Here is a 26,012-nt window from a genome sequence, read left to right as displayed (position 1 = left end):
AATAAAGATTTTTAGAAATATTATAAACAAATGATACAATTATTAATTTCTCAAGAGGCCACTTTATATATATATATATATATATGATTTTTTATTTGGATTTAAAATGTGAAAAAGTAACATATGGTGAGACTGGGACCGCCTCGCTGACCCCGCCCCTCCCTGCCGTCCTCTATTGAGTGCCCTGCTCCCTCCTATCCCTCCATACCGCTCAGTCTCACAGGAGGTGTCGCGTTGGTTACGTCTCTCCACGTCTCACTCCAGGTGTGCTCCGAGCAACAGACGTATGTCTCCCTCCACGTCCCCACGGTTCTTCACGGAGCGGGAGGTGGCCCGCCACAGCACTAAAGATTCTTGCTGGGTCCTCCTGGGGAACAGGGTCTTTGACGTGACCGCCTTCCTGCGGATGCACCCCGGCGGGGATGCTCTGATCCTGGGCCGGGCGGGCAAGGACCTGGCTTCGGAAATGGAGGGGCCCCCACACAGGCACTCGGAGAACGCGCGGCGGTGGATGGAGCAGTACTACATCGGGGAGTTGGATCGAGACTCGGTGGAGACGCAGGTAAAGATGACAAGCTCGGAATCCATAATGGGACACCATGTTTGGCTTTTTTTCTAAATTAAAGTTTGAACATATGTCATCACTTGAACTAGATCAGGCTCCAGACACGCCCCTCACCCTATCCGACGCTTCCGCGATTTGAGCAGATCTCTTAACTTAAATATCATGTACGGGATTAGACGATTGGTAAACGATTTTATGGGAATTTAACGATTTTCATGGTAATCCTAAATGGTTATATCTTGAATGGCTACAATAATTGCCTATTTCAGCTCACAAGAGTTAATTGACAGTTTCTTTAAATGAATCGAATGAAGTGACTCCTCAATATATTGTAATTTAAAAGGGTTCATATTTACATTAGATGTAATTCCAATCACCGATTAAGTGTTAACATTTTGTGATTGTGTAGTTCAACTACAGTATGTCAACAACATAATACCAATTTGCAGTTGTATGTTTATGAAAAATTGCTGTATTTTCTGTGGCTATTGGCAAAAAACTTTTTTTTTAAAGTTTAACCTTACCTTACCTTATATCAAAATTAACTGTACATGAAGGTATGACATTTGACATTCATGTAGTTTTTTTTCTGGGAAATGCTGGCCATTTCAATTAGCGTATATATATATAATGCCGGCAAAACAGTTTGGGCAATACATTTTGTATTGTATTCATTGTACATTTAAACGTAAATTTTGTGTGTGTTTTGACCCACATTCCTCCTTGCGACCTCCTTGCAACCTCTTCAAACACATCGTTTCTGGGCCACTAGGCCTTCGACCCAGAGGGTTACATGACATTTTTAAAAAATCTGCCCCCTCTCCCCTGGCTAAATGAAACCACCAAACAGTTGCTGAAATGATGCAGAAATGAAAGAAAATATAAATATATTGAAATAATAAATATGCAAGTTTTCCCTGACATTTTTACTCACAGGTTGCTGCCGTAATGTTCTGTCTATCTACGCACATAAAATTTAGCCACGGATGGTCGGACTAAAATCGCGGAACCGAAGGATAGGTTGTCTCACGTCTGCTGTCGCCTCCAGCGGTTGATAGAGTCAATACTTCTTTGCTGCTCAAATATTGAACTACCTGTAGCAGTACTGGCAGACGTAACACCGATGTACTGACAACTTTAGGTGATGTTATAACAAACTTTAGGTGATGTTATTATGTCAAATGCTTGAGGATTTATCCTCAACCTTCTTACTGACCTCACAGAAGGAAGATCTGGTGCTTTCAGTGGTAGTCAATGCCAAAATAATTAAGTTGTGTACTTGGGTAAGACAATAATAGTATCAGGCGGACCAATTTATATTCAGGATAGCTGCTTCTGCTGTTTGCTGCATTACCGCTTCACAGTTATAAGCTGTGTGACATGCAAGAAAGTGATATTGATTGTTAATTTATAATGTATTTTAGTTAAGTGTTAAATATGTACCTAAACTTACCATAATGAAATAATAAGTTAAAGCCTAAAAGACAAAAAATGCGAGATTTTTCAAGATAAGGTGTTTGAATTGATGACATACAGTGTTAGGCAAAATCACTTCCCACATGAACTAGTTAAAATGTTTAAAACAATTTAGAACTAAGTTCACAGTTCAGAGAAATTAACCAGTTTATACTTCTTTTTTTTAACATATGTTGCTGTAAATCATTATTATTTAAACTTATCGCCACAGACTATACTAGTATATATAACCACAGAGAGCCATTAGTAGTTATCAGTTTTAATCAGGGCAGCATTTTACACCAAGGCTGAAATTTCCCATTGTTGCTTTAGTATGCTGTTTTTGTCTTTTTAGTCCACAGTAGCAACTGCAGATGCTCTTTTCGCAGTCTTGACTGGCAGATTTTCTTTTTGAGTCTCCACAGCAGTGTAAGATTTCTTCCATTTTCATCAACCTTGCCTTGACTCTTTTATATGATTATAGGGCACTTCCTTGTGGCTTCGTTGAGTATGTTGATCAATGATCACAACAGTGTTCCTGGAAAACTCAAGATGTTTCTCCTACTTCTACTCTGATATCACAGTGGTCTCCATCCTGGCAACAACTCTCTTCTTTACCTTCTTCACTTTGGATGATTGTCCAGTTTTCTCTACTGACTGAATCCTCAAATGTCTTGAGTTTTTTGTACTCTTCGATGTGCTTCAGATATTTTCGTCTGCAAATATTGTGGAAAAACTTTTCAAGTCTGATCCCTGAGTGGAGATATTTGAAAACGCTGATTTCACGTATTTTTCTGTGAAACCAAACAAAAAAAACCAACATATTAACATTAACATTTTCAAGTGAATAAAAAAAACACAAGTGTAAGTTTTATTCCAATTTGAATGCAGTCGCCAAGGAAACTAAATGATATTCAAGCAATTTAGTTTTAAATGTTAAAATATTTATTATGAAGTACATTAGGCCTTTACATCATTTTACATTTAATGTATAACTTTAATTGGAAATTGTGGCAAAACAATAGGTCTATGGCAGAATATTCTAGCCACGGGGATTATTGAAATTTATATATAAATTTAAATTGATATAGAAACGATTTTTTGATAGATCAAGCATGTTTGCCTCATATCTGATTTATAATTCAGTAAACTGTGCTTCAAAATGATGACTTCTTAGTTACTGTTATAATTATTTCTGGATGACAGGAGTGTTAAACTCTAATGAGTTTTCTTAGCAAAATGTCTTCTTGGAATGTTTGCATGAAGAGTACACTGAATACCAAATACAACCTCTCAGCTCGAGGGCAGTTGTGTTGAGTTGAATTTCGATAGAATCATATTGTGACTTTGTCAAACATTTCCCTGAGTGAGAGGGCGTTGGCAGCTGATACCTGCTCCCTGGTGACTAACCGGTGGATAATTAACTGGGGTGCTAGGTAGATCGTGGACACTTCACCTGGTGTCCTTTCAGCTGGTCCGTCCTGTGGTAGGAAAATTAATGTGAACTCTGGAGGTGAGGGAATCTAGGGAGTTTAATGCATGACTAAAATAACAGAGAGCAGGTTCTTATTTGTCCCATCTAAATGATGATACAAGTAATCAATGATATCATCTAAATATAGATCCAAAAAATGAATTTATTCACAATAAATCTAAAATATCACATAACAATGAGTTGAACAAAACCAACATACACAATTACATGTCGCCCTGAAGTTATAAGTAATGGCATGAAAATATAATACAGAGGGTCTCAAGAGGTAATTAATCAGCAGCGAAATATCATAACCTTTATATGTAAAATATTCACAAAAAGTTGATTATAACCAATAAAACAACTGTCATATCAAAGATGTACATGCTTGTCTGGGTTCCACCAGACCCGGCACAGGTTAGCTTTTAGTTTAAGTTTTACTCACTGTGTGTACGTGTGCGTGAGGTTATCCGTGATGGAGACGTGTCATGGAATTCTTAACATTTTACAATCATTATTTTGTAAAACACAATGAGCATTAATTATTTACTACCTGGAATACAAACTGTTCATTGTCATCCTGGGATCATGTAAAAGAGGAAAAAATGGTGATGAGTACAACACCTTCAAGTTGTCAGAAAGGATCAGCCAATTAAATGAAGAATGATAAATGTAATTCTGCCATATTAATATCGAAGATGACATGAAGTCATGTTTGCTCAGGCAACAGTAGGTCTATTGTGCAACATGTTTGAGAGGACTGAACTTTTCCCACAGAGCAGTGAACTGAGATTTGTCCAGTGATCATTTCCATATTGATCTGCTTATGTCCATGTTTCTTTTTTTCTTCTGCCTTGAGTTGCACAAATGAGTATGGAAAGTTTATTTGTCTCCCTCCCTTTACCTCTTTATTGTGGTTGTCACATGGCACTGATAACACGAGGCCATAAAACAGGACTTTGAACCTGTGAGAACACAATTGGAGTCAGAGGTTGTTGATCATCATCAGGATAATGTTTGAAGCTTTTATTTTTAATTTTCTTCCAAAAAAACTCTAAATTTATAGCCTAAGCTTATCCTCGGAAAAAAAATGGATAAATATGACATGTATCTCCTGCATGATGAGAGGAGACTGAAGAAAGGTTCTTCCTCTTTTTGTTCTTCTTCTTATTTTATTTTTTATGTATTATTTTTTATTTTTTATTTTATTGTTTATGAAAAATGGCTGGCTATTGGTAAAAAACAATTTCCCGAAGGAGACCTCCTGAGGGATCAATAAAGTTTTACCTTACCTTACCTTACCTTAAATTCAGAGGAATAGCCTCCGCAGTGGAGGCAGGCTTTCCTAATCTGATCCTTATTGATCTTTCATATAGATTGGGAAGTGGAGTTTTGGGATGATTTAATAATTTCAATATGTTATTTAATGCTTTTAGCAACAAGTTCATAGAATCTGCAAGCATTAAACTTCCTTTGCTTCCTGAGAAGATGGAGGCAGTTGAGAGTTTTCTTAAAGTTAAAGATGTGCAAGGAAGGACAAGTGTTTACCCAGGTATTCAAAATGTTTGACCCTTTCCTCTGATGATCCTGCTTGTATACACTTTCATACCGAGTGTGATTTAGCGACACTTTGCATTCTCCTCACATCCTAGTGTTGTTTTGACACTGCACTGTTCCGTATTATAACGTTGTCTTTTAATAAAATCTGTATTTTTAAAACTAGATTTGTATAACTGCCACAGAAAATGTAGGATAGGAAGTTGAGATTAGTTTTTATTTCTTATCAATTATAACCAGTTTGGGGACCCTAGCTTTCTGTTTTCAAATGTTTAAGGAGATATCACTGTTTCTTTTTAATGCCTAAGAATTTTGTTATTAGCATCAGCACTTTGTTAACTGAAAGATAGCGTAGAATTGGTTGTCAGCTGACATTTTCAGTTTCATTGTTCTAAGAAACAGAGAAAATTGACCAAACAGCGCATTCAAGAGGAAGACGTGGTTGAATTGTATTCAGTCAAGCGAGAGAAGAGATGCTGAATGTAAGTATAACTGGACAAATCAGCTGAACAATTCCAGACGAAACATCATGAGACTTCTTTGTCACATTCCATTCTTAACTGCTCTTGGCTCTGTGTATTGTTCCTAACATTCTCCTGGTTTACCCAGACACCTCACTGTATTCATTTATCCCCAAAACCAGTCGAGCAGTTGTTCCTTTAACCATTTGCCTGCTGGCTCTCGATTACTCAAGCTGGGCCGGAGCTTGTTGCTGACGCTAGCTACTCCACTTTCATCTGCTTTGAATGGTGTTTGTTTAACATTGAGCAGAGTTGCGTTGTGGTAATGTGTTACACGTCACTATTCAAATATCGCTCGATGAACTTTCAACCTTCTAATTGTTGGGCCGCCCTCTAGCACAGAGGAATCAAGCAACCGCTTAGGTTCAAAAGTCAATCTGCAAGTAAAAATCCAAGTATGTATAGACAGAATATGTCTCGTCGATTTGTGGGTTCAACACTTATTATGTCAAAGGTTGACATGCATTTCAAGCTATTTCCGGATAAATCCTGAATAGATTCTGATGAGTTAATCAAACAACACCTTGTTAATGTATACTCTTTCTATAAACCTGGCATATTGTTATTTTAGGTGTGACTAAGGTCTAAGAGAGAATTCTTTGCCCTTGATGTGGGTGTTTGTCTTTTTTAGTCAACATTCTGTTTGATTTGCATCAATCATTAGTGGTATTTTTGGACAGTCAGCCAAAAAACATCTTGAGGAAAAATTGTAAATTGTTTGAATATTGATGAAAATTGCAAGACAGCAAGATCCTAGTGCCAGTGGCAGGGAGTGGCATCACAGTGGCAATCTATGCTGTGTATCTCTGGCGTCACCGAAGACTTTCACCCACGCCTCCCTTGACTCACCGCCAATAACAGTGGTGCTATAACTTCCGCCATGGAGAGGTGGCTGACATTACTTTAATTGTGAACATTTTAGTGTACAGTGAGTTTTGCATGTATCCATGTTTTGGACTTGTTAATTTTATATAACTATATTTTAAAAATCAGTTCAATAGCATAAGTATGACTGTAAACTGGTGTACATATTGTACTATTTTCAGTTTCGCGGCGTGGTAGGACTGCCTTCCAGGATGGCTATTTTTAGGTGGTGGTATTATCCACATTGGAAGACAATATAATGATGATAATATTTTGGAGCATCGAAGACAATTGTGTTCACAGTAAATCCAGTACAAAGATATTTTAATAGTCGGTACTCAGTACCAGAGTGTGCCTGATCCTGCTGGAGTTTTCGATATCCTTTATGCTATTGTTAGAGTCTGTCAGTCTAACTGCTACATAGACACGCTGCCTTGTCGCCAGGTTGTGACCATGGGGATGTTTTAACATTATGTTTACCTCTGCTGCCATAGAAACACAAGCTACTGTAATTAGGGGGGTGCCTCGGATGGCTGTACCTACGGAGGGAACTTAGATTATTTTTGGTAAGATTTCGTCGGTAATGTGATTTTCTTTGTTGCTTTGACATACATAACGGAATAGCAAATTTTCATAGTTTGTGTCTGATGTATAATTTAGCTTAATTTGCCATTGAGGCAGTGGCAGCTGGTGAAAAATATTCTAGGTGGGGCTCTATTTGCAATTTACAGGCCTACCATTGAAAAGAAAAAGTCTAAATCTTTGGTCTAAGTTAGACAATATAAATGTTATGTTCAAAGCAACATTTTGAAAGCTAATGATTAATAATAATTGATGTTTACTATTCTCCTCGTTAAGAAATTGCAAACACATTTTAACAACGTTATACAGAATTAACCAAATTATTTAAAAGAAAACTCAACAAACACGATTAACAACCGGTCGTCTGCACCAGACTTTCGACTTACTCATCACAAACAAACATAAAAAACACTGCAAATAAACAAAATTATAACCTTGTAAAATGAAAAGCTGGAAAGAAATCTGTGTCTTCAATGTTCAGGAGTGGTGCATTCGAATGCAACAAATTGCATAATGAGACCCTGCAGCTTTGTAACTTGCAACTATTAGGGCCGTTATTTTCAACACCACAAAACACAAGACGACGCTGGTTGGCAAAAATGTTCTCTGTGACATTTCTGAGTTACAGAAACTTGATTTTTTACCTCAAGAGACGTCAGGAAGCTGTTATGTCCGCAATAAAGGAAAGGAACAGCCGAGTAAAATAAACACCACATTAGGGAGTCTTCCAAATCCCTTTCCATATTTTATTAACGACAACAAACAATCCATTCTTACACAAACCGAATACATAAATCTTAAAATATATTCAATCCGCTGTGAGTTGCCATAAAATATAGTATTAATCTTTAATTAAATAAAAACAAGGATGAAACACATTTACCCAGTGGCAGGCCGTGCATTTCACACATAGACCTTCAGTGGTGCACGTTTGAATGAATCCACCTCTCAATAACTACTTTAAGGTTCTTTATACACAACAGGGATCTGAGAGTGTACTGTTATAGGTCAATAAGACGTTTATCATCAAATGAACATCAGTAAATTATATTAAATCACTCCCACTAGTCTGTGTGGTTTCCATGGCCACGACACACAAACTCTGCATGCCCCCCCCACCCAAAAAAACACACACACACACACTCGCTTCACACGCTTCAGCGACAAACACACAAACGCTAACTCAAATCATCATTTCAGCACCATGTGACGAGTCTGATTTCAATTTACAAGGGCCATTTTGAAACGACTGAAGGCTTCGGGTAACACATGCACAAATATGATTGGATGAAAGCTCTCACATGGACGTACAATCCTGGAAGCAGTCCGCAAGCAATAGGAAAGAAATTAAATGAAAGCTAATAAAAGGAATAATTTAAAACTTATTTATGAAAAATAAAAAAATAAATAAAAAATATAATAATTTATATATATTTTATAAAATTTAAAAAAAAAAGAAGTCTGTATGTTTAGGCTCGCAGTGAAGGCCTTGCTGGCATTGACGGCCCGCTACTGCATTTCCCCTTGATGACCACATTATAAAAATGTTACTGGTTGAATAATAATAATAAGGAAAAATATTTTCATGTATAAGAGCCTACATCTGAACATGACACCCAACAAACATGATGAAGTGATACACAACACCTTTTGATTCTCCCGACTCAAACTCACACACACGTATAAATACACACGCATACACACGGATGGTACCTGGAATCCTGAGTCACTATTCAGGTTTATCAGGTTTTTTCTTTAAACACACACTCATTCATCCCTCCCTGTAGTCTGCTGGGTTGATTGCTGAAACACTGTGCATACATCAATATGTATTTTTTGTCTATACAGAATTATATAATCTAACTGTTGTTATCCTTATGCTGCATTTTGTGTGCAGGTGTGTGTATCAGGCATTGCTGGGTGATATGGTTATCGATTAATTTGGTGAATGGCAATATGTGATTTAAAACTTTTTACAACAAAGCAAATCCAATTGTAACTCATTCGAATACGTCCACAACTTACCTCCTTCAAGGGCCAAACTGTCTAACTATTTCATTCCTTACTGAACACAATCATAACAGAACAGAGGTACTTGCTGCCCCCTTAACTTTTGAAACCAAAATATCATCACAGATACGTGACACTGACTTTACCAGCAAATTGTGAAATGAATGCTGTCATAAATATAAAAAAGTCTTGCATCTAATCCTGATGTTTTCAACTTTCAAAAGGAAATGGAAAAACTAATTATGTAATCTTAATTGACCTCCTGAGAATATATGTGCTGCTTGTGGCAACAAAATGAGTTTCCATGTAAACCTTTGGACTGTGTCATTGAACTCCAGTCTCCTCATCTCTACCACCAATCGTTGCTCATACACCCATACAAACAAAAATGCTCAGATGAAAACACATCCTTCCAGATACACATTGTCACAAAATAGTAATTTTGCATGCTTGTGTGCTGGCACGTTCTTGGATCTTATTATTCTGGAATTGTTTCTTCATTGTTGTGTTAATATGTCCATACAGTTAAAGTGATGTGTTAGATTACCTGCAGGATTATGTGGCATCCTTGTAAAAAAGCCATTTGATCTCAGATCTGTTTTCCCTAACTTGTCATCTCTATTGACCTTACGCATCCAGAAGACATACTGAGTAGAGTCTCTTGAAAGAGCAGTGGTGTCTTTCTATCAAAGTGAATTCACACCAAATTTGAAACGCTTGTAGTACTCAACCAAAGTACTTCTTGGATTCCAGTGCCAAAACAACATCGTGTCTTCTATTGAAGTCATATAAAACTGCAGATCAATCTTCCCGGAGGTCTTAAGTTTTTTTTTTCTCTCTCTGCATATGCCAGCTTTAAATCTGGGGCTGGGCTCTGATTAATTATCTTAAACCATCAGATTATTAGAGAACTCAACGCTAAAGGATATTTATGTTTTTAATATTAATATATTATATATATAATTATCATTGTCCAATTGGTAATAAACATGTTTAATGTCTGAAACAGTTTTATATGTTGACACAAGAAGACGGACATATGTTGAACTCTGTCACATTAAGATGTTGCTTGTACATGCAGGATTCTGTCGTATACCTTTATTGCTTTTCTTGCTCACTCATGAGCCTCCAGTGAGTGTAGTTCGCTGTTTACTGCTGATCTGAACTTTACGTCCACAGCAGCTGATTGTGGTCAGCTAATCATTACACAGAATCCTAGTGTCATACGTGTTGGGTGTCACTTTGAATGCTTGAATGTCTTTTTTAATATGGTAAAACGTTAAGATTAGCGATAATCTTCTAATAAGGGACATGCTGGTGCAGTGGTAAGCGCAACAACCTCATGTCACGGGTTTGCGTCAGCTTTTTTAGGAGGGGGTTGTGGGGGGTGAACAGTTCTTTGTCTTTGCAGGCTGTGCGACAGACAGGCAACCTGTTCACTGTGTCCCCCGCCTCTAGCCCCAAGAAGCTCGGATAGGCTCCAGATCCCTGCAACCCCCACAAGGAACAGGGATCCCAGATATTCGGTCTTTAGCGGAATTAAGTTATTTTCCAAACTAAAACTCTATTTTCAACATTTGTATTTTCATTTCTGTATAAAACTGCTAAAACATTTGCTTTGTGGGCCATTCTCACATCACAGACCACACTTGACATTTTTCACGCTTATGTTTACCAATTTAGTACTTTATACTTTTTTTTTTTTATGATAATACACGTTGGTCCTATTTATGTAAATGGACACGAAGGCACCATGCAATATTAACCAATCAGAAGCAACATAAGGCGTGTCTGCCTTTCACTACTTGCACAGATGCAGATAGTTGCTCCTAAGCTTTGGAACGATCTTCCTCTCTCTTTGCGCTTGATGGATCTACTGACTCCTTCAAGAAACATCTTAAGACGTTTTTATTTGTTCAGGCTTTTCCATGATTTTCTGGAACTCCTGTTGTGTTATCAGCTTTATCTTGATCTTTAAAATATATACTTTATTGAGTATTGTTTTGATTGTTTAAGCGCTTTGTGACCCTGGTCTGGAAAAGCGCTATACAAATAAAAATTACTTACTTACTTACTTACATTTTGTTCCTCTTTTATGTCATTGTTTATGTTTATATAGTGTTTTAATTACTCTTAAACTCCTGATGTGTTCAACTGTTTCTCTCTTTAACATCAAGACTCTAGTGTTGTTTTTTCAAGTAAACATTTGCTTCCTGTGCTTCTGCTCTTTTTGTTGTTAAAATCATTTGTGATAATCTGAACCATCCAAGTGTCTCTTTAAAATATCTATCATATCATATAATATATGGTGATTGATGAGAGACACAGCTGTCAGGTTGTTGTTATTATTAAAAAACCAATGCGTGCCTGTTTTGTTTTTTGCGTCATCTTCATTGGACTGCCAAATGGAAGTGGATTAAACCTTTCTCAAAACTCGACTTTTAATCAACAAGATGCAGTGATAAACAAAGGCAGACCAACTGCAAGCTTTACACTTACACTGACTTTAGTGACTTCTTATCTTCCATTATTCAAATGGAATCATTTCTTATTCTTGGAGACTCATTTATGTCGAGGATGTCAAATCTTGCTCTGCTAAAGAACTTTCAACTTTAACAGGAGCCCTTAATTTTGAGCAACATGTTTCTGAACCCACTCATGTCCATCTGAGTGATCATTCTCTTGTCTTGTGGACTTCATCCCTGAACCTAAGCCCTTAAAGATTAGGTCTCAGAGGCGTGTTATCTCAGCGGATACTGTAGAAAGTTTTTCTGCTATGTTTGACCCTCTTTTCTTCAATGACTGCCTTAATGTGGACAATTTGATTAACTGTTTCACTACTCATTGTGTTGAAATACTGGATCAAGTGGCACTAGTTGTATCGAACTTCACAATTCAGAAAAAAACGGTGCCCTTGGACAAATGAAGATCTCCTGAGTCTGAAGAGACTTTGTCAAAAGACTGAGCATCTTTGGAAGTCCACTAAACTCGAGGTGCACAGACTTCCCCTCAGTGATCTGATGTCTTCTCACAATGAGATGGTGGAAACTGCCGTGAATCCACCTCTCAATAACTACTTTGTGGTAATATATACACCACGTAGATTCGACCGTGCACTGCTATAGGTCAATTAGACATTACCTAATGAGCACAAAATCAACGCATCGCTGAAAATATAACTCCAACTACGAGTTTGTGTGTTTTCCACGGCAACCCTACATCGAAAAGTTAGTAACTAAGAACAAAATATGATCCCCTTGAATTTTATAAAGCTGTGAGTAAAACAGCAGCTATGTCACATTGAGAATCACGATTATATCAATGATCCACACACAATAATGCAGCCCAGACCACCAGCCTGTTTGAATCTCAGCAATGAGAACCGTGTGGAGTGAACGATCCCTCCAGAGTTACATATTGACAATTTAAAGACACCATTATGCAGAAATGCAGTATAAAGAGCTGTTGCATCACAGACAGATAACTTGTGTGGCCGGAATAAATGCCTTTAAGTGAGGAAACAAAATCTGCACAAGAGTGCACAAGTCTCTTTACACTACAGCTGCGACAAACACAAAAGCATCACTAATAACCTCATAGAAGCGCAACATTATTTAGGAAAATTGCATTTACTCACATAGTTCATGGACTAAAAGTGGTGGACAAAATCCCACCACTCGCCTTAGAGTTGCCATAACTTTCTTAACTATGTCCAGCTTCTCTCGAAAAGTCCTTCTTAAAAATGGCTTCCATAATAAATCTGCAACCAACTTAATAAAATAAATAAATAAATAAGAAAAAATAAAAATACATAAAATAAATAGTAGAAGTAAAATAAGTCTGTTTTCTTAATATTTCTTAGGCCAGCAGAGAAGCCTTTGCATGCTCATTACTACACTCATTAGTTATTTGTTAATAATATGAATCAATCATGAATATGATCAGGATTTTAAACCTGCTAGTTGGCAAGTGATTTAACAAAATGTGTTATATTTTTAATTTTGTTATTTTGTTATCTTTTCAAAGGTATCTGCGTATTGTGCAGAAAACTGAGGGATAATATTTTTTATATTACTTTAAATGCGTGCCTTTGCATCCCCGGGGGCTGTTAAGAGTTGTTGAAATCACCTAAACCTTGATAGTCAACTATATACCAGGTCACAGATACTGATAGATTTACTGGTGCACTGGTACAGTGGGAATCCCCTGTTCCAACGTTTCCCGTCCGACAAGAGACTGAGATCGATATCTGCCAGAACATCCCAGTTCAAGAACTCTTTCTATCCATCTGCTTTCTGGATCATGAATATTGTTTAATTCAATGTGATACATTATTAAACCCTTTTTCTAACCACAAAAAAGGCATAAATGATGAAGAAGATACAGCCATAGGAGCAGTGATATCACAGTAAACATATCACCTGCTCACTCACGTTATTGTGGAGACCTCTCTGTCAGGAAACATAAGGTTAAGCAGCAGGCCTCAACTTCCTTTTATCTGCCCCTCTTCAATTTAGCGATTAGTCAACGTGGGTCTTGCTGGAGGCGAGCTGGGCTACTTCACTGAAACGAATGATGGTGACATGCATCATGGCCTTCAATGGCATGTTGTTGGCCCCATATGTATGCTGCTGTATTAGGTAGCTCCTCTTATGTTTTCAAAGGCCATTGGGTTTCTCAGGCAGTTCAATATAGACAGCTGTATTTTAATAATATAAGATACTAACTGTGTTGTACCGTGTTGCATCTTGCTACAATACTCTCATTGGTTAATTATGAATTGGTAGAATTGTGTTGGCCTATACATGGAGGGTTCACAGCAAACGCTCTCTATCTGCTTCCTCCCACGGTTGTAATGGTAACCTTGTTCCTTATCTTTATGTCCTTTTAATTGCACCTGTGTCACTGTGATGAATGCTGATGAGGTATATCGTTTGAAAATCTGACTTAAGGAGCAACATCAACTTTTTTTTTTCCATACTTCCATGTTAGATGAAGTCTCAATTATGACTCTCCGCTAACTTAAGACCTCCCAGCAGATAGATCTTCACTCAAGTACAAGTAGAACAAATGTTGCCAAATATCTTTTGGTGTGAACGCACCTTTAGAGATCTGGTCAGGATGTCTACTGGACTTGTGAAGTGTAGAACTGGAAGGAGGTCTTTGGGGACACTCAGGAGAGATACAAGTCTGTGAGTTTATCTAGAACATTTTGGTCTTGATATTACCTTGATACACTGTACTTATTAACTATGACCATATACAGTATGTTATCGTTGTTGTTGAGTCAGAGCAACTCTTTCAATGAGGAGCCTCCATGTTCTTCTGACTTCCTGATATGAATGATGGCTCACAGGTTGCCATGGAGACCATAAATATTGGTAGTTGTCTATGAGTGGGGCGTTATTGACTTATGTCACACGTGTTACACATGAGACATGAGTAACGCTCCTATCCTGACTTTGGAGGACTTGTTTTTTTGGATTTAAAAGTAGTCTGTATCAATCAGTCAATGTTTTTGGTTTTTATTAATTCATTTAATTCTGGTCAAAATACCAATAATATAAACAAAATATATATCCCCAAAATGTTCGAAATAAAATAGCCTCCTTGGCTCAAAAATGTATTGTGGTGATGGCCGGCAAAATAAAAGTTAATAGAGGGAGTATCAATCTTGAAATACTCCAGTTGGTCCTGGAAGTTAGAGTGGAACAGATGTTGGACTCGTCGGTGACCATCAAGAACCAGCAGAGACCCGGTGAAGTTCTTGTTTTCTCACAAGGAGTGACAAGAAAGTGTTTTTAATACAAATGCAGGAGCGATGGCACATAAGTGTCTCAGTCTCTGAGCCGCTGCAGCATCTGAACACAACGCGTCTCATCGGTGGAGCAAAAATACAATGGCCATTTTAAGACGACAGTGTCATAATATGGTATGACCATGAAAATGAATAAAACATAAAACACAAAAATAACAGGTAGGTTAAATTATATTATTCCAGTGAAAATAATTTAAACACAAAACAAAAAATAAACATCTGGGTTACACGTGCATGTTCATAACAGTCCTAAATACTGTTTACTTTTTCAAGTATCCTCCTTGCCTATCTGTTCCTGGGGGAAGATTTGAAAGAGTTGTTCTTGCAAAGTGATTCAGACACAGGAATTCACTTCTTTTGAGTCTCGGATGATCTTGGTTGGTTCTACAAGACATTTCTATTGTGTGTCAATCTACCGCTCGCCTGGTCCTGCGGCGGTGTTCTTGAAAGACTAGTGACTTCTTATCTTCCATTATTCAAATGGAATCTGTTCTTATTCTTGGAAACTTTAATCTTCATGTTGATGACATCACATCTTGCTCTGCTAAAGAACTTTTAACTTTAACAGAAGCAACATTTTGAGCAACATGTTTCTGAACCCACTCTGGTCCACACCCTGGTCTATGTTGTCCACTGTCCGCATGACTCAACAGAACGTTAGGCAACATCTTTGGGGCATCCTGAAGCTCAAAGTAGAGGAGCGCAAAGTCTCGAATATACACCAGCTTCGTGATGTCGTCATTGAGGAGTGGAAGAGCATTCCAGTGGCAACCTGTGAAGCTCTGGTAAACTTCATGCCCAGGAGAGCTAAGGCAGTTTTGGAAAATAAAGGTGGCTACACAAAATACTTTCACTAAGGGGTGTACCCACTTTTGTTGCCAGTGGTTTAGCTATGAATGGCTATATTTAAGTTGTTTTGAGGGGAAAATAAATTTAGACTGTTCTATAAGCAACACACATACTACTTTTCATTGTGTCAAAGTGGAATTTTTCCGTGTTGTCCAATGAAAGGAAACACTTAAATATCTGCAGAAAAGTGAGGGGTCTACTCACCTATCTTACAAAAGGTTTGTTAGAGCGAACCATTTTTACAAGAAGTTCCACTTTTGTGAACTTGCTGGCCAGCACGCTCTACAGAAGTGAGCTGTTGAAAAAAAAAGTTCCATAGATGCTGGACATGATAACTGTTAGCGATAGTGGTAAAATGGTGTTTTGCAACTTTAAGGGTATGCAGTGGATGTTTAAAAAGTGTGGTCAAAACACCAATCCCTCGCGGGGAATCAGATGAATGTGTGTTTCAATTGTGATATTTGACAATTGAAATGTCTGTTAAATAAAGTTTTTCTTTTTCTTGCCTCTTGAGCTTTATTGTAAGTAAGTAAATAAGTAAGTAAGTAAGTAAGTAATAGTTATTTGTAAATCCTTTCTAGACCAGGGTCACAAAGCGCTTGACCAATCAAAAGCAATACACATTTAAAAATACCTACAAATTTAAAAACTCTTAAAGGCCAAGACAACATAAAACAAACAATTCAATTCAATTTCAATTCAATTTTATTTAAAGTGTCCTATCATAACAAAGTTATCTCAAGACACTTTACAGTTAAAGTAAGACTAAAGTGGAGAAAGGAGTAAATAAATAAAATAAAATAAATAATAAAATAATATAATAATAATAATAATAATAATAAAATAAATAAAAATGTCTTAAGATGTTTCTTGAAGGAGTCCCTAGACTCCATTAAATGCAAAGGGAGAGGAAGATCGTTCCAAAGCTTAGGAGCAACAGCCTGGAAGGATTTCTCTCCTATAGTCTGGAAATGTGTTCAGGAACCATCAGTAGATTCTGATCCACAGACCTAAAAGCCTGAGCAGGGGTGTAAGGCTGGATCAGATCAGTGATGTAAGGAGAGCCTGACCACGAATAGCTATGAAAGTAAGAACCAGAATTTTAAAATTGATCCTAAAAGAAAATAGCAGCCAATGCAGAGTTTTAAGCATAGGGTAAATGTGAGTTCTTCTACTAGAGCAGGTCAGAATTCTCGCTGCAGATTTTGTATTGACTGCAGGCCAGACAGCTCCTTCTTGTTTGGACACGAAAATAAACTATTACAATAGTCCAAACGAGAAGAAACAAACGCATGAATTACAAGCTCCAGATTGTGTTGTGACAGTTGAAGGAAACAGTTTCTGGTCAGTTTCTTTTGCAGCGTTGAACTAGAGACATTTCTTTGCCAAATACAACACCCAGGTTTCTCAACCTCTGTTTGACGGACTGACCTAAGTCACCTGAGTACTGCCTCGCCCCTGGAACATTATCATCAGGCGCAATAACCAGACTTTCAGTTTTGTCCACATTTAGCTGCAAAGTGTTTTTATTAAGCCATTGTTTGATTTCTAGCAAACAATTGACTAAACTGTTCAGCATCTGGGGCTCAGTTGGATCAAATGAGCAGTAGAGCTGGATGTCATCAGCAAAAATTTGTTAAGAAACATCAGGAAATCTATAAATGATTTTACCCAGGGGAATCAAGTACAGCAAAAATAATAAAGGACCCAAAACAGAACCTTGAGCGACCCCACACAACAGATCCGTCGATTCAGACCTCATTTCATTGGCAGATACACTGAAACTGTATTCATTATTACAGACAAACAAACAAACTCATCCATTAATTTTATTTTATTTTTCTTTCCACACAACCTGCATAACACTTTTTTCCAGAGTGTAGCTCCAAACCACAACACACACCAATCTCCAAAGTGATAACAGGTTTAACATTTGTGACGTTTCCTTTGTAGTGTTAGCTTAATTATAGCCACATCAAGTACACATAAGCCGTACAAGTTAAACCTGACAATAAACAAGCATATCGATGATTAATGACAGTCTAGCATTAGATAGAGTTTATTTACTTTTTAATCTCTTTCGTTTTGTATCTTCACTACTTTTGGCATCAGTCTCTCTGTGTTTCAACAATAAAGTCCCCGAACTCACATGAATGTGACTTCTGTTGTGGAATAATACATACATAATACACATTTCTGTTTTGGCTAAATGTCAAAGTGTTTTCCCTTAATGTTGAAGCGTTTTCGCTTAATTTTGAAGTTTTGTCGCTTCGGTGTGTGCATTTGTTGTGAGCTTTGTCTGTCATCATAAGAAAGAGATGAAGTCATTGTTAAGATAAAAGCTAATCAAGCATAAGTTGAAATAAGATGGAGAATTTAATCATTTAGAGAATTTTAATTTAGTTATTTTAATTACTGTTGTAAACAAACATAATATTAAACTTGAAGCCTTGTGCCTTACTGCAAATACCATGCTCAAAGTGTCTTTTATTTTTATTTAGTAGGTAAAAAATTGCAAAAAAAAAAACTTTATTTATTGTTTGTTTTTTATTAACTTCACTATTCATTATTTCCGCATGTTGTTTCAATTTGCCGTCATATCCAGCTTTTAAAGAGTTTGGTTGTTACGGCTGGTCCTCTGTTTCCATTAAGTTGAGGCACTGGTAGCATTAAAGTTATTCAGCTGTAATACTGCTCCTCTTTGGCAACTTCAGTCGAGCACGACTCCCTTGAGCAACAGGTTAAAGCCTAGTGTTTACGTCAATCTCCGCTTGTTCGATGCTGCTTGTAAGTCACCTGACCAGGTGACAGGCCGAAAGTTAAAGTTACATATAATTTAATTATATCATGACCTTTTGATATCTCAAATTAAAATAACCATTAAGCCCTTTTGCAGACTAACATTTTTTTTTTGTTTTTCAGAGGAAGAGAAAATCAAAAGTTTATCAGCCGGATGGTAAGATTTCTGGAGTTGCAGTGGAGAAAAAACAAGAAGACGATGATTCCCCGTACGGCCGCTGCCGCCCCGTGGACATGGAAAATGTACGTAGTGGATGCATGAGAAGGATGAAATGTCAGCCAGTCACCACCTGGGGCCTCATGTACTTAGAGTGTGTATGCGCACTGCATCAAAGTTAATATGAATAAAGAAAACATGCAGACTTCCCGACAGGTTTGAAGCTTATTTTCTGCCCAGATTCTCTTAATTAGCCAAAGAAATTAAAAATAAATAGCAAAGAACAGATATCAGATCTAGTTTAAAGGTCCCCATTGTACCTGTATACAAGCGAGAATGCAGAACAATACAGAGTTTACATGTCCGTCTGAATTCTGAAGCAAAGAACTTTTAAGTTGCTGTTATATCTTCATCCCAGTTCCCAAAGCAAAAAACATACTTGAATTAGTTATAATCCTCAAGGTCGGTGGTGGCGTTTACTGCTTCAGAGACAGGTACATAGACATCTCTAATCCTCAAATTCCTTTCTCACACAAGCAGTGATGAAAACATTAAAATCAGTGAAGGAATATTATTATATGTAGTTAAGGTAATTTAATAAACATACTTTGGCTCATGACTTTCCCATCAGTACCAAAAGCCGGTCTTCCTTATGTGATCACGTTACCGGAGCTATCTACCTTACCTAAAAGCACAATTAATTAATGACTTTATGTAAACAGACAAAATGTTTATTTTATAAACAAAGTAACAATAGGAATGTGTGTTGCATCATCATCACTATACCAACTCAGTTACCCATTTGGACTTTTATTCTCGTATAACTTCAACTTAAGATGAAGAGATAAATATTTGAGGTGAACATGAAAAAGTTTTTGACTTTATTGACTGTTTGCACAGTCAAGCTTTCTCATAATTTTGGTGAAAAATAATGCTGTAACATTCGTTTTGGATGCCTAGGGTGAAATTTAACCCTTATATTATCTCAACTCCACCACTGGATGTGTATTTCTGGAAGCCAGGGAGGCCGTTCATTTTGATCCAGAAACAAAACAGGGGATACCTCAAACACTTTTTTCTGGCCTTCGGGTCAGCTTGACCCTGAGATAACACAAGGGTTAATGGTATCTCAAAAATTTGCATTTCGATAAGAAAATGCAATGGGAGTAGAGGAAGTAGAAGAATTTGTAGTAGAATTTGTAGTAGAAGTAGTAGATTTAAGATTGCGCAAATTGGATGGCAGCGTTTACAGCTTCATTGTCCTTTAAGACTGAGGACAACTGAGACACTAAATTAGAACCCTCTAGTCTAAAAAACAAACTTTTAGCAACTTTTCTTTAGTTTAACTTCGCCAGTGCAGCATGCTGATGTTTGGACATGTACGCAATCGTAGCGTTAGATGGATTTTCTTTATTAGGGGTGGACCGGACAGTGACACGCAGGAAAAGAAAGGGAGGCGGGCGGGAGTTTTTTGTGAATGAAAAGTGGTTAGAATAGAATAGTGCTTAGAATAGAAAAGCACAACACGATTAAGACACAACCCTGCTGCTCAGACAAAGCACAACACGATTAAGACACAACCCTGCTGCTCAGACATCGAACTGTTGGCAGTGAGTTTGAGACCTTTTTACTTGCCATGTGAGTTTTCACATGTCGTCCCGGTGGTTGCGTATAGACCTCCGTCGGCAAATGCCAAGCCAGCATGTGACGTCATCACCAGTGTGGTGTGCAGGCTGCAGACTCAAAGCATTTTTTACCTTTTCACGCATCTCTGTCCTCCTCCCTGCCCAAGTTCATCCACTAGCGTATGTGTCAGCTGTGCCACCAGAGACAATAAAACACTGGACTTTGTTTTACACCAGCATCAAAAATGCATACTCATCATACTCTCTTCCTCTTTTGGGACGAGCGGACCACAGTCTGGTATATCTCCTACCTGCATACAAGACACTTGTAACAGCTGTGTCTCGATCGGTTATAAAGTGGTCTGAGGAAGCTGAAGAAGCTCTGAAGGACTGAATGGGAAATAGTCAGTGAAGCTCACAAGGACGACATTGACAGGTTAACAGTGTGCAAAACTGACAATATAAACTTCTGTGGGGAGAACATTGTGCCGACCAAGACTGTACACTGTTTCTCCAACATTAAATCCTGGCATTAAGGCTCTCCTAAAGGAGAAAAATAGAGCATTTAAGTCAGGTGACAAAGAGGAGCTGAAGGCTGTTCAGAGGGAGCTGAGAAGGAAAATCAGGGAAAAGATGGACTGCTACAGGAGGAAAATGGAGGGACAGCTGGAGAACAACAACAACAGGGAAGTTTGGTGAGGATAAAAAATCTCTGGTCACCAGAAGTTAAACTCTCAGGCAGCAGGAGGTCAAAAATGGGCAGATTTAATAGCTACTTAATAACTACTTCTACAGGATTGAGGTCGCATTAGCCAGTCCCCCTGCTGCTTCACCACTCTTCCCAAGTCCCCTCTGAACTACCCCCTCCTCAGTATTCTACCTACCTTTACCTCCCCACCACCTTGTGATGTCTCAGTCCCCCCTCGGACTTCACAGGAAACAATGCCTCCCTACTCCGACCTGTCCCTCACACCTCTCCAGGTGAGAAAACATTTGAGGAGAACAAAGAAAAGAAAGGCAGCAGGACAAGACGCCTTTGGTTCCAGGCTGCTCAGGACCTGCTCTGACGAGTTGAGTGGAATCATTGGACATCTGTTCAACATGAGCCTAAAACTGGGAAGAGTACCATTCCTCTGGATGATGACCTGTGTGGTACCATTGTCAAAGACCCAGCATCCTAAGGATCCCAGCTGCTACATACCGGTGGCCTTAACATCCTACCCCATGGGAAGCTCTACCTTGGCTGGTCCAAAGTCACCTGCATCCTCTGGTGAGCTCTCCCATGGACATGTTGCAGTTTGCGTACCAGCCTGACATCGTAGTGGAATACGCCATTATCTTTCTCCTCCATCGAGCCCTTTCTCACCTGGAGTCCCCTGGAAGCTCTGTTAGGATCCTTTTGTTCGACCTAAGCAGTGCTTTCAACACCATCGGGTCAGACATCCTGAGGGACAAGCTGGACCTGTCTGGAGTGGGCACACAACTCACAGGCTGGATTGTGGGAACCCAGGAAGGTGTGTCAGAGACTGTACTATGCAGTGTGGGGGCCCCCCAGGAAACTGTACTGGCGCCATTTCTCTTCACATTGTACACTGCAGATTATTTCAAACCTGCCACCGGCAAAAGATCTCGGACGACCATCTTCTATGGCGTGGTCAGTTGAAGGAGCAGCATCACAGCAGTCGACAGAATAAAGCTGGACAGACTTATAAGGAAGGCCAGCTATGTCCTGGGACACCCCCTGGAGTCCACGAAGGAGGTGTCTAGGGGAAGGATACCATCCAAGCTGGCCTCCATGAGAAAATGTCTCAGACGCTCTCCAACACACACTCACTGCACTGAGGAGCTCCATCACTGTAAGGATGATCCACCCCTGCTATGAGATTTCACAATAAGAACTGCACCAGATAAAAGCTAACAGGGACTTTGTTATTATTGTAAATGTTTGTATATACTGTATATTGTGAAATAACACGTTTTTCAAATCTAGAAATCTATTTTATTGTATTCTTATTTAAGTATTTTATTCATTTTTTCTTTAACCTGATACTGCTGTAAACAAAAAGTTCCCCTTGTTGGACTAGTAAAGGAAACAATCTAAATCTAATCTAAAACTAGTGTAAGTATTAGTGTGAGTAGAAGAAGTAACATAATGAGTTGTTTAAGTCCAAGAAGTAGAAGAATTAGTAGAAGTAGTAGTGTCATATACTGTATTTTTTTTATAACTTCTCACATGATGGAGAACACAGTTAAACTTTTGCTGATGAATATATTCACAACTCAGTCGTAACTGGCAAGTTAGTGTTTGTTTTGTGTTCTTTGAGCTCAATAAAACTTTTCAATCTGTCTATCTCTTATCCTCCCTCACCTACCCTGGGTGCAATCTGCTGTAGTCAACACTTTTGCCTCCTGCTGGTGGTGTAACTGTGCCATTTTTTTTTCTCCGATGAAACGTATGTAATTATATGTGAATCTCAACAATGACACAATTACACATGCAAAAGATACATGAACATTACAGACATGAACAAAATCATCCATGACAAAATATATCCGAAAATCCATAGAAACAAATAATTCAATTAATTAAAGATTAAATCCCATTATTAGACTATATTCAATAAAAAAAATATTACCATGTGGAAGGATTGTGGTACTGAAATATTGATGGATGGGAAAAAAATAATAATTGACTTTTGCCAATATTTTACATTATTTCGTAATGCCTGGATTTAATACATTTGGCCCTTTTATTTTTGATGTTTTGATTATATATATTTCAATATACTCATTTTTATTATTATGCTGGAGCAGCAGTTTGAAAAAACATATGTACTTTTTTTTTCTCCAAAAAGACGTGTGAATATTCTGAAGAAATTAACTTCAGTTCCGTTGCTCATTTCTGTTTGTGATCTCAGGACCTGGTGGACTGGAAGAAGCCTCTGGCCTGGCAGGTGGGTCTCCTGGGCGAGAAGTACGATTCCTGGGTTCATCAGCCTGTGGACAGACCCATCAGACTCTTTGGAAACCCACTGATGGAGGCCGGAACCAAAACCGCCTGGTATGATGCAGATCCTGTTTTTCCACTCTGAGGGACTTTTATCCACTCTTAGAACCTGATCTCCATAACAAGAACAAGAAGGGGTCACTTCGCCAGTCTGTTGCAGGGCACGTTCTCGCACCCAAAGTCTCAATTTAGAGTTCAATGTGTATGAGTTAAGAAAACTGTAATAACAGAGTGCCCAGAATAACCCCCCTTAATGGAAAACATACACGCTCTTGTGTCTCTGTGTGTTTACTGTGTGTGTACATGTGGGTAACTGTCTATGTGCGTGCGTGTGGATTTGAGTGGACTTGTGTGTATTTGCATGTGTTAACTGTGCGTGGGTGTTTTTGCGTGTGTCTTCATCAGGTACTGGGTCCCAGTGGTCTGGCTTCCTGTTGTCTTCTATCTCAGCTGGAGCTGCTTCACGTCTCTGTCACAGAGCAACGTCAGGATGAACTTTTTTTTAGGTGAAGCAGAGGAATCAGGAGACACACTGTTTGTTTGTTTGTCAGCCTTCTCATGGTCTCCATGTGTTCCAGACTTTTCCATTACATTCCACAAGTACACTTTCATCCCTCTGTTTTTGTTGGGATGGTTCTTGTGGTCCTTCATCGAGTACTGCATCCATCGCTTCGTCTTCCACATGAAACCACCTGCCCATAACTACTACCTGATCATGCTGCACTTCCTCTTGCATGGACAGCATCACAAGGTACACACAGACATACAACGACAACAGATTCCTATACGTGATTGGGGAAGTGTTGAAACAAATGGCCATCACGTAGGGCAGAAACCTGGGTCAGAACCAGACTCTCTCTTTCTTCTCAGTCTCCTTTCGACGGCTCTCGACTGGTCTTCCCTCCTGGGCTGGCGTCTCTTGTAGTGTGCGGCTTCTACAGACTTCTGTCCTTCATGCTGCCTGAGGTAATTGGCAAGTCCTTGTTCGTGGGCGGGCTGTGCGGCTACGTGGTCTACGACATGATTCATTACTACCTGCACTACGGTTCGCCCAAGAAAGGCTCGTACATGTACGGGCTGAAAGCGTACCATGTCAAGCATCACTTTGAGCACCAGCAAGCAGGTGAGGCTCCTCGTCTGACCAAAAGTCACCACAGTCCCTCATCCCAACCTCTGCTAACAGGTTACGGCATCACCACAACATTCTGGGATCATCCCTTCAACACAGTCATCCCCAAAGAGAAGTTCTAACACCTGCTTCTACCAGACTCACCAGTCGCTTAACTCCATTTCTACTACAGTTGCTGGTTTTATTTTCACATTGTGCATTGTTTTTACATGATTGTCCCAGCAATAGTCTAATCTATGTCCAGCCCACTCCAGTCCATCTTGTTGACCTGTTTCAGGTCAGCAACATTTCAACTGACTCATCTCATCTGCTGCTAAAAATGTAGTTATTTTCGTGATCATTATGACCAACTGTTATTGTAAGCATTAGTGCCAAGTATTGTAACTTTACCATGAACAATTCAGTTAATGTGTGCCTAATTGGAAAGTAAATATTTTATTATTATCTATTATTACCTCACAAGGGGCTCTGCGCTCGTAATCTCTTGTTTGCCGACATTTCAGATGGGGCAGAACTTTATAAAGTGATAACCTTAAAAATCTTGTCATGATAAGGGACTTTCTGCATCTTGGAGAGGACAGAGAAGACTTCAACATTTGAAACATATAAATAGAGAGTTGGATTTTCACAATAGTGGCCCTTTAAGATAAAGTGTTCAGTGATGATTCTTTAAGGACTGTATAAAAAGTTCTGGTTTGGTACCAATTTTAGATAAAAACCAGAACAACTCTGATTCCTACTAGGTTTTTTTTACGGCACTTTGTCCTGCAGCTGTCTCAATCATTTATCCGTAAACCTCATTGATGTCTTCCTCTGCTCCTTCCTCCCTTTCCATCAGTCTATGTCCAAAACTTCATCAATAACTTAATGTAACTGTTTTTATTTAAACCTTTGACATATTAATCATAGCCACACCAAAATGTGTCTAAAGACGCTGCAGAAGAAGAAAGTGAGGAATGTTGAATAAACATGGAAAAGGAGTGGAGTTTTTTTGAAAGTGTGTGATCGCATACCTAACGCAGGAAAACTGAACAATTTTCTGCCAAGGATGTAATTTATATAACTACAAACAAAACAATAGATAAGGCAAAAGATTAAAATACTTTCTTAAAAGGTTTTAGTCCTAGCTCTGTACAGTGTAGCTGCTTTGAGACAGAATGTATAATTTATAAAGTATATAAAATATTTCTCAACAGAAATGTAACTACCAAGGTCTTCCTAGATTGTTGTACAGTTGCCAAGTCCAGCTCAGGAGCCCCCAGAGGACATGAGGTCAATGTCATGCCTCCTGTGGTGAGAAAAACTCTTCCCAGGATGACGGTAGATCACCTGACTGGTCCCCAGGAGGTTGTGGTCCATGGCATCTGACGGATCCTCACAAATTCTACTGTTGACAGACTTAGATCTGTTTAAAATGGGTCAGTGACACCCTTAAATCCTGATGAAGATGATGAAGAAACATCATAATTGCTCAGATTAAGTTCAGATATCTTTGTATGTGTGTAATATAATAAGAAATAAACGCCTTTGTTTACAATAATATATGAATTAGTTTGATGAAATTTATATGGAATGTTTGTAAATAAATATCTATGATTCA

At 38.4% G+C, this 26,012-nt stretch overlaps 1 protein-coding gene across 1 annotated transcript; it reads left to right on the top strand.

The window, feature by feature from the left end:
- Window positions 1-227: 227 nt before the first annotated feature.
- Window positions 228-26,012, top strand: fa2h (fatty acid 2-hydroxylase). The gene is made up of 7 exons (XM_087798195.1): window positions 228-562; window positions 18,618-18,737; window positions 23,195-23,337; window positions 23,689-23,789; window positions 23,862-24,034; window positions 24,154-24,406; window positions 24,467-26,012. The coding sequence occupies exons 1-7, from the start codon at window positions 287-289 to the stop codon at window positions 24,532-24,534; spliced, it is 1,134 nt and encodes a 377-aa protein (XP_087654321.1). The 5' UTR covers window positions 228-286; the 3' UTR covers window positions 24,535-26,012.

This window comes from Callionymus lyra, chromosome 8 (assembly GCF_982586985.1).
Source record: "Callionymus lyra chromosome 8, fCalLyr1.hap1.1, whole genome shotgun sequence".
Lineage (NCBI taxonomy): Eukaryota > Metazoa > Chordata > Actinopteri > Syngnathiformes > Callionymidae > Callionymus > Callionymus lyra.
This window is presented reverse-complemented; position numbering and strand designations above follow the sequence as displayed.

Excerpts from the sequence above, each read along its gene's own strand:
- fa2h (XM_087798195.1), top strand. The coding sequence starts at position 287 with ATGTCTCCCTCCACGTCCCCACGGTTCTTCACGGAGCGGGAGGTGGCC. Across the intron at positions 18,738-23,194 it reads GCCCCGTGGACATGGAAAAT|GACCTGGTGGACTGGAAGAA; the intron begins GTACGTAGTGGA and ends TTGTGATCTCAG. Across the intron at positions 24,407-24,466 it reads CTTTGAGCACCAGCAAGCAG|GTTACGGCATCACCACAACA; the intron begins GTGAGGCTCCTC and ends CTCTGCTAACAG.